We start from the raw sequence: 9,880 nt of genomic DNA on the forward strand, positions 1-9,880 counted from the left end.
TTGGTCCGGTCATTCACATAGCAGGTAGCAGACACCACCAAACACTGGTGACATCCACTGGCAGGCAGCAGCCACTATCCATCAACATATGCTGTTTATTGTTAATATATGTCATTGAATAATAATTTTTTGCATTTTTCACTGGTCTTTGGGCAGAAGTGTGTGACATTGGGCCATGGTGTGCGACTTGCTTTCCAAGTTGAGCTAACTCTCATGAACAAATCATTTTAAGACTAGTAGCTGGCAGGTTTGGTCTCATGCTTTGTGCATAGATGGCTTATATTATGCATATTCTCACTCAGAAAATATATATTTTCCTGAGAGTCACAACAACAAGGTTCATAGCTGTTGAAATATTAATGTGACTGCTGGAAGCCTGCCTTCACTGCTTGATAGCTCATTTCTGAGCTTGTAGAAAGTTTATAAAAAATCCCAGGAGTCTTTAACCAGGTCTGTGTGGTACAATATGCCTCAAAGAATTACTTCCAGCTACTTCCACTTGGGGACACATCCAGCAATCAATTTTACACACCCTTTGCACTCAGACAGTGTACTGCATAGAGACACTTCAGTGAGAGCTGAGTTCTGGGACAGTGTGCAATTCAGAGGAGAATATACATCTACACAGGTGCCAGTGGCTAAGCATGTATCATGCTCATTACAGAAGAATATTTGTATTTATATTGGTACTCGATACGCTAGCAGTTTCGAGCAATGTTTGATGCAAATCGCTGATAATGTGTGCTGGTAGCCGGTGGCAACCTGTGAAGCCCAGCAGGATCTGGTGTGTCTCACTGCCATTCACTGTTACTCACTGTTACCCACCAGCCAACAGCGGCAGCCACTGGAGACTAGCACTGGACTTCACTGGATACCAGTGGGTGCCGGTGAGTATACTCCATATTTAGTGAAATTTGGCGTAGTTGCCAGTCCCGGGCATATTACTGCATGGCGCATCGTTTCATGAGCGCTGGCCTTGTGGCACAGGGCCTTGAGGCTCCTTCTCTTCTGTTTCATCTGCTTCCAACCACTTCACAGGGCCATACTTGTTTCCTTATTCTACATGTGCATCCGCAATCGCAACAATCCCTCCCTTATTGTGTATCTACGTTCTCATGCTGAGTGATCCAAATTGAGCGCGCACGGCTGAGTGTAGAAAATGATGAATACAACCAGGGGTTGCAAAATACAATGAAACATATCACAACGTCCATACAGTCGCAGCAGTCTGTCGACGACGCAAGTTACCCGCGCTCGATGTGCATGCTTGCCCTATGCCTTCTCTCTCACACTCTGTTTTTCCTTCGCTGCTGGCACCCTCGCCCTGTTTATCTCCCAGCCCATGGATTCCTGCAGCTTCCCATGTCTACTCGACCGTTGTTGCTTATGTGCGATTTAAGGTGTGGTTCCTGAGGCTGTGTCTGCGGATACTCTGCTCACGGGCCCTTGCGAGCTTTTGTAGGTACTGCTCCTTTGTGGTTTGACCAGGGGCGTAGTGGCCCAGGCACATCAACCACTCGGCTTGCTCGGCGATGTCGATAGTAATTGCAGTGCCGTCAATGGGATGCTCCATCAGGACAGACAAGATATCTGGACTCGTAATAGTCTCTGAACAGAGACCCCTGAACTGCAGTTTCCCTAATTGGAGAGCCCAGGTCAGCTGCGTGCAGCGCAACACAGAGCACAATGTCCTCTTCGTGGTCTCTTCGTCTTTGACTCCCAGGGCGGTATAGTTGATATGAAGGCAGCGCATATGTGGAAAATCAACGACGGCTCACAAGGCATCCCAAGTAAGGGCATCCAGAGCTTCTTTATTGCTAAACAAGATTGCGAGAATGATGCTCTCGATATGCACGAGCGGGGGCCCCGCATTCTGGCCCGCACTTGGTCGACAGACCTTAACTTCAGCGAGGATGGAGTAGTATGCGGAGTAGCCGTCATCTATGGACAAAGAGCACTTGATCATTGTCATGACTGGTGAGTCAGTGAGCTTTGCACTGTTTTGCATGAGTTAGGGGATCTAACAAACGTACTGCCATTCCAGTCATCAAGATACACAGCTGCCTTTCCAGGTCCATTTGGTACCAACACAAGCAGTCCCCGAAGGGCACCGTCCCACATGCAGTTGTCAAGGCCCATGCAGCAAGCGGGCGCAATGATGTCAGCAGCCAGTACCACTTGAACGGAAACCACCATATCATTACACTGCTCTATCTCACACTCGAGGAAGTGGGGCGCCAGTGGGGCTCATCGCCGAATTCTGCGTGACTGGACAACCGGCGCTGGGTCGAGGAAGGTGAGTCGCTTGCAATAGCATTTGGAGAGGGTGGGGAACCTGTTGACGAGCCACGCAAGCTCGGTCTTGCTCGTGATTACAACATCGCAAAGAGTGAGGATGGAAAGTCAGATGTAGGATGGAGTGACGGTGGGCACCAAGTCAAATGGGGCCCAACAGCTGGCCGTTGGTGCCGGATCGCCTGTGCGGGTCACAGCAGTACAGTCAAATCTTGTCTTCTGGAGCCAGGTTAAAAGTCCGTAGACATGGTGAAGCCAGGGCTTTGCCCCCGTAGCTTCTTGACGAATGATGATCTGTTTGAAGGACCCGGACAGACATAACATTGTAAATCTGGGACTGCTGACAATGTTCTTTAGAAACCGTACATCTTTGGGGCTGCGCAACTCGAGTTCTTGGAAGAGGATGGGTCCGATCGCTTCAGACCAGTGCTTGCATACGATGCTGGGGGCAGCGAGCCTGTGTTTCAACTTGCACCGTATGTTCGAGTCCAAGTTAAAATGGAGATGGGCTAGTGTGACACACTTCAGGATGTATGACAGTATTTCAGGTGGCAGATCGGCTCCTGTGGTGTGCCACATCCTCTATGACAACCGGACAGACATACAAAGTCTGTATGATGTGAGGATGTGAGAAGAATGTGGTGTACAAGACTGAACAATGGACGACGCACTTACGGCGCTGCACATGGTTGCTGCGGTGCACAGCCATTTGCCTCGTGAATACAATGTTTACAACCACATGACAATCTAGCGCTTGCCCCACCACCGTCACCCTATATGTCCGCGGTAGTCACGCTTTCGAAGTTTTTGGTCTAAAGCACGTCAGCCTAATCACAGCCTGTTCTATTCCACGCACGGTTCTCCTCGTCCACGCTTGGAGCCTCTGACCAGGTTCCCTGCGAGGAAGTCGCAGCTGCCAGTGACTGCCACCACATGCTATCTTCACATGCGTGCCCAGTTGCAAGTAGACGTTCTAGGCCTGTGGTAGAAAACGTATGTATTGACGATCATACAGAGAAGTGTGCAAGGCTCTGGGATTCCAGGTGTCAGGCATGCATTGTGAAAGTGCGACTGAACTCTTATTGTATTCTGTGCTACAAGGCCAGTATATATACATGAGAGTCAGGACTCCTGATACCACTAAGGGACCTATGGTAATACCTGTATGTAAGCGTGTACAGTAAGCATGAGTAATTTAGTCCATATTACTATAACATAATTGGGGGTCATGCGACGTATCCCCATTAGTTTGTACAGGGCAATGACGTAATCACCCAAGTTCTGACACTCCCACTCGACTAGTCATTGCCTAACCTACTGAAGACCAAGCCTAGCATAGACCGGAAGCGCTCGAATTTGATTGCACCAAGTGGTTTTGTCAATGTGTCGGCGATCATTTCATCCATACTGACATAGACTATGTCCACTCATTTCTCTTCCACGTATTCGCGTATGAAGTGATATCAAATGTTAACGTGCTTGAGCCTTCGGTCGTGAGCGGGATTGACTGCGAGAAAGATTCCTCCTTGGTTGTCTGCTACCAGAGGTGGTGGTGCAGTAGGAAAGTAACCTAACTCATTTTGGAGTGATGTTAGCCAGGCTAACTCGGAGCATGCCTCTAAGAGTGCCATGTATTCAGCTTCTGTCGAGGATCTTGCCACCGTCTTCTGCATCCGAGATGCCCATGTGACTGCTCCATCAGCCATCAAGAAAACGAAACCAGTTGCTGATCACCAGTTATCCCGATTTTTGCCCCAGTCTGCATCAGAATACCCTATCAAACCGGACTGATTTGAGCCAGTACTGGATACGATACTTGGTGGTATAACAGAGATACGGGAAAATGTGCTTTGCAGCTTCCACGTGCTGTGACGTAGGGTTCTGCATGTACTGTGAGAGTCGTGTGACTCCCCAGGTGATGTCGGGTCGTGAACAAATCATCAAATAAATGAGACTACCAATCATGGACTGATAGTGATGGCGGAGTGCATCGGTAGCGGTATATGTTTTCACAGCTTTCTTGAGATGTATGCTTTCGGGCAGCGGTGTGCAGTAAGGTTTTGAGTTGTGCATCTGGAACTGGGATAGGATTTCTTCGGTATACAACTGTTGGTCAATTTCCAGACACTTTTTATTTCTATCATGAGTGATCCGCATTCCAAGGAATGTACTAGCGGCTCCAAGATCTCGCATTCGGAATTTCTCCGCAAGAACTTTCTTTACTCATTGGATCTCCAGTAAACTTGGACCCATTGGTAGAAGGTCGTCGATGTAAACTATAAGGTAAACTTTGACTTTGTCATGATGATAAACATAAACGCCAGCATCTGAGAGCGTGCGTTTGAATCCATTCTCGAGTAGCATAGTGTGTAGCTTCTTGTTCCAGGTGCGTGAGGCTTGGTGTAAGCTATATATAGCCTTCTTTAATTGACACACCATCTTTTCCTGTCCTTTCTTCACAAAGCCTTCTATATAAATCTCCTCGTCGAGCTCGCCATACAGGAAGGCCGTTTTGATATCCATTGCCTCGATTTCCCAATCTTTGAGTGCGGCATGTGCGAGTAAGAAGCGTATAGCCTCATAACGTGCGACGGGAGAGAAGGTCTCCTGAAAATCTATCCCCTCTATCTGTGTGAATTCTTTGGCCATGAGACGTGCCTTATAGTGGCCGTCGGTTTTGATCACATAAACCCATTTACACTTTACAATTCTCTGGTTGTTCGGTCTATTGACCAGAATCCATGTAGAGTTCTCCTCCTGAGACTTAAGTTTCTCTTTCATCGTGATCTCTCACTGTTTCACATCTGAGCGAGACATTGCCTCGCGGTATGTAGCGGAGTCAGGCTTGTGAGCATGACATATCCATTGGAAGATGTTCCACCGGAGTTCATCATTGATGTCCATTGGAGAGTATTCACATTGTTCACATGCTTCTCGTTCTTCTCATTGATCACGTTGTATGTCTCGTTCCTGTTGATGCCATGCTTTTGTGGGCAGGACATCTCCATAGCTGTTGTTGGGAACATGGCATTGGCCTGCATTCTTATGCTGTGGTCTGGCCGGATATGGCACAGGTTGTGGTTCGAGATTCCATTGTTGCCGAATATCAGGTGCAGGTGGTGCTGCCTGACGAGATGGACCGGGTGGTCTGCTCTGATGAGGATGATATTGTTCTCTCTGAGGTAGAGGTGCATCAGGAGGTGGACCGGGAATGAAATATGGTTCTGGTGTTGGGCTTCGATATCGTTCGTAACAATCAGCTGGATCATCATTGACTTCGTCATCATCCTGTTGTTGCAGTTTGTCTTGCTGCAATTGTGGATGTGCATTGTCTGGAAATTGATCATCAGGTGTGAAGTCATCCGGACTTGTTAGATCCGGGTTCAGCTGGTTGGGTTGGACAGGTGGAATTGGATCTTGAGACGTTCCAGGCTTACGAGGCCTTTCGTCTCGCTTGGAGAAGGAAGACTCATCGAAGGTGACGTCAGGTGACACAATGATGGTCCGGGCAGTTGGATCCCAGAATCAGTAACCCTTTGTACCAATTTCGTACCTGATGAAGATCATTACTTTAGCTTTTGGCTGCAGTTTATTGACTCTCGCATCCTTATGTGTATGGACATAGGCTTTGCAGCCCCATACTCAAAAGTATGATACGTCCAGAACAGTGCCATTCCACTTAGTGATTGGTGGCTTCCATTGATGATGGCACAGAGGTTGTCGATTGTAAATATGTACTGCTGTCTCGGATGCTAGCTTCCAGAATCCAGACGTTATGCCAGCATGATGTCACATAGCTTCTGCCTTATTCTGAATGGTCTGTTGCCAGCGTTCTGCTCTGCCGTTCTGCTGTGGTATTTGCGCCACTGAGAGTTGACGCTCTATTCCGCGTTCTGCTAGGAAATTGTCAAATTCACGGCCTAAAAACTCCCCCTCCCATGGTCCGAATGTATAGCCTTGAGCTTTCACTCGGCCTGTGTTTCCGCCCAAGCAACAAATTGCTTAAAGGCAGAGAAGGCATCTGACTTCCATTTTAGATACTAGACTAAACCAAATGAGAAATAGTCGTCGAGAGTGGTTAGGGCAAACTTGTACCCGTCAAGAGATAATGACGGATATTTGACAAGATCCATGTGAATGAGGTCGAGAGGATAATCCGCACGACTGTCAGATGCAGGAAATGTGTCGCGATGAAACTTCCTGAATTTGCATCCATCACAGGGAGTATCCCTGCTTGGTGCTGAGATTTTTTCCGGGACGCCTTTGACATTGCCAGGAAGTTGTATTACTGACTTCTTACCGGCGTGTCCGAAGCGACGGTGCCACAATGTATATGGATCGTCGAATTTAACTGACATTAATGTTCCTGGCTTAATCTCGCTGGTCCTGGTGAGGACTTCAGCTTCTAGCCAATATAAACCTGACAACTTTTCATGTTTGCCTTCCATTAAAACTGTCCGCTGTGTTGGGTCTGACCTGTGGAGTAATTTAAACTTCTTGCCATCCATCTCAATACGGTGACCGTTATTGAGAGGCATTCTGGGCGCAAAGAACTGTCCTGCCACTTCTGGTATGTATAATACGGTCTCTAACCGGATATGCTGAATTTGGCCATCTGTGAGCTGATGTTGCAGAGCGATTTCACCGTGACCTTTTATTTCGATAGTCTGACCTTTGCCGGCCGTGTGTGCATAACCTGGCTTAGGGAATTCATGATACCGAATAAAGTCAGTTTTGAACGGTGTGACATGTGTCGTGCAACCACTGTCGACCATCCATTTAGACTTGACACCTGTAGCATAAAGAGAAACAGAGATAGATTCCTCCTTGATCTTTGCTACTAGTGGTACATTGGCAAGTATAATAGTATTTATGGTCTGCAAGGTAGTAGCTGCTGAGTTATTGTCCTTTGCTTTGCCCTTTCCCTTTCCCTTCTTGTGCTTTTCACCCTGCTGCTGCTGCTGCATGTTGCTATTACCGGAACTTGAGCCAGAATTCGCCGGCTTTGTGTCCCAGTGCTGCTCCATTGTGTGATTCTTTTGACCGCATTCCTCACATTTCTTCTCGAAGAGAGGCACCTTCAAAACGCGCACAATCTGAGTGTGATCTGCGACGCGGCGCTATTCCTCCTCAACAATCTTGGGCTTAATGAGAGCTGCTGTGAGCAGCATAACATCAGTCTGCGTAGTGAGAATGGTACCAGCGATGGTCTGGTACAACTTGGGAAGAGCGTTGATCATAAGCAGAGCAAGCAGTTGAGGTTTTACCTTGATTCCTGCCGCGTTAACCTGGTTGGACTGCTCTGTGAGCACGTCGAGTTGCGGGCCGAGTGCGGAGCTGTCAGATAGCTGTGCATTGAACAGCTTTTGGAAGGCGATGAATGTGCCTACTGCTCCGGGTTTCTCGTAGCCAGCTTTGACTGCTGTCCATGGGTCTAGGGCCGAGAACTTGTCATCGACGAGATGACAAAGGTTTTGCGCGACATAGAGCTGGATGATACCTAGTGCCTTGTCATCCTTCTCATCCCATGCAGCTTGCACTGCAATTTCTGTTGCCGTAGGTGTACCTGTCACAGGTGTTGGTCTGGCAAGACCAGGAACAGGTACGGTCACTGTGGAGCCATATCCCTGGATTAAGTACCAGACACCCTGGTAACGTAGGAAGGCTTGGATTGCATCAGACCATTTTTTATAGTTGGTGCTGTCGAATTGCAGGATGGTAGAGGTGGCGAGCTTGGTAGGGTCAGAAGAGGATGAAATTGTTATCGTGTACAAAGAGGAGGCGAGTGTATGCGTAGAGTGTTTCATGTTCTGTCTGCATTAATGTGACTTCGTAAAAGAATTCACTGAGATTGAGCTCATATGTTTTGGCTCGTGTCACTCGAAGTGATTCCCAATCGTCTTCCAAGAATTCGAGATTGTAGACCTGATTGATTGGTCTGTAGTATAGATCAACCTCAATATCTTCCTGTTTGAGATAACAGGCGTATGGCTCCGAATATGTATCGGAAGTTGTTGGAAAGAAGATATTGATGATGTCGTTGTCAAGGTTAGTTAACTCTGCCGACGTGTTGTATGATGGTGGACCATGTGTGTCATCTACGTAGTTGAAATACTGTGGGGTAAAAAACAGCTCGAGGGTTTGTTCGTACTGTGTTAACAATTCCCAAGGTGTGTCGTCTTCTTGGATATTCAGTCGCTGTCTGAATTCCGCGACGGTTTCCTGTTTTGTCTCTATGGTTTCAGTTACCGTATTTGTCTCCTGAGAGGTTGGTATAATGAACGCTGTTGAGCGAACCACTTATCCCAGCTAAGCCAATTTAGCCGAGAGGTGGATAGAGGTGGGATTGGACAAAGAAACCAGTTAAACTACGATGCTTGTTGTCGCTTAGGAATAAACACACAGTAGTCAGATTTCTGAGTAGAACTTTTCTCTGATTGTTACAATAGCGTTGTATACAAAGTATCTACTTGTTCTCATAAAACCTAACTGCATCAAAATATCCGTTCACGTAAACTGTGCTGAGCGCTTGTACAATCTGGGCTTTGTTCTTGCGTAGCCCTTTGAACAAGATATCCCCTATTTCTCTGCACCCTAATTCCCACTTATGCCACTCCTCATACTTGACGACGTTGCAGACGTCCGCTAGGCAGCGCTTGATGCATGTGAGCTGCTCGATGAGTCGGCGGAGATTGCGGACTCTGTCGAAGTTGAGATCATCGAGCTCGAGAGTCTCGAAGACATCGAGGTGTTTAAGCGTGCTGTTGAACTTCAGTGTGAAGATGCGGACGAGGTCGGTGGGAGTGTGCTTGTCGAAGTCAATGAGTATTGGCTTTGGGGTGATTGGCGTGTGTGTCACCGGTGGGATGGCAGCGAGACGCTGCTCGAGTGTCGGCTTTGACGGTTCGGCGAGGATCCGTTTGTGCACCTGTTGAATTTTGTGTGCAGCTAGACACTGCTCAAAGTCAGCCTTGTCAGTCGCGTAGCGCTTGCAGAACTGTTCGCAACGTAGGTGCCTTCCCTCATGTGAGTTTGGAGGGAACGGGAGGGTGAGCGCTGGTGTCGGTGGGTGTAGTTCTTTACCGCAGCGTTTACTGTACGGGACGGTCTCGACGGAGCTGTTGGCGTTGCCGGAGGCAGGCGCGTAGCCGGCGGAGTGCTTGTACCACTGGAAAATGGAGTGAGGGGGACAAGCGGGCAAATCCTTTGGCACTAGAATTTATGCAGGAATGAACGCGTGAGCGCTCCGTCTGCCACTAGCACGCAATGAGACTTACTCGTAAACTGCATGGATAAACTTGTTTTAAACTGGGTGAAGGGGACTGAGGTTTCCCGAGGGGTCTTCTTCAGCAATGAGACTAGTTGAGTGGGGGTAGAGTGGCCGTGAGGCCAGGGCTCATAACCTGTGAAAGTGCAACTGAACTCTTATTGTATTCTGTGCTATAAGTGTCGTGGGCGTAGCCCCAGCCTCCTATTTTATTCCCATTTTCTCCGATTTATTTCACGTTTATACGACCCTCCAAACGTCGTCGGCGCATAGGCGCCAGTTTACAAGTCCTAGCCGCGCGCTAACACCTTGAAAACG

At 48.0% G+C, this 9,880-nt stretch overlaps 2 protein-coding genes across 2 annotated transcripts; both read right to left on the minus strand.

The window, feature by feature from the left end:
* Nucleotides 1–1,774: 1,774 nt before the first annotated feature.
* PHACADRAFT_201783 (uncharacterized protein) lies at nucleotides 1,775–2,139 on the minus strand (the record flags this gene model as incomplete). Its single annotated transcript, XM_007402063.1, has 2 exons — nucleotides 1,775–1,974; nucleotides 2,034–2,139. The coding sequence occupies 2 exons, from the start codon at nucleotides 2,137–2,139 to the stop codon at nucleotides 1,775–1,777; spliced, it is 306 nt and encodes a 101-aa protein (XP_007402125.1).
* A 6,622-nt stretch (nucleotides 2,140–8,761) lies between these two features.
* Nucleotides 8,762–9,585, minus strand: PHACADRAFT_201786 (uncharacterized protein; the record flags this gene model as incomplete). The annotated part of the gene is made up of 2 exons (XM_007402064.1): nucleotides 8,762–9,507; nucleotides 9,573–9,585. The coding sequence occupies 2 exons, from the start codon at nucleotides 9,583–9,585 to the stop codon at nucleotides 8,762–8,764; spliced, it is 759 nt and encodes a 252-aa protein (XP_007402126.1).
* Between the last annotated feature and the right edge of the window lie 295 nt (nucleotides 9,586–9,880).

This window comes from Phanerochaete carnosa (genome assembly GCF_000300595.1).
Source record: "Phanerochaete carnosa HHB-10118-sp unplaced genomic scaffold PHACAscaffold_18, whole genome shotgun sequence".
Taxonomy (NCBI): Eukaryota; Fungi; Basidiomycota; class Agaricomycetes; order Polyporales; family Phanerochaetaceae; genus Phanerochaete; species Phanerochaete carnosa.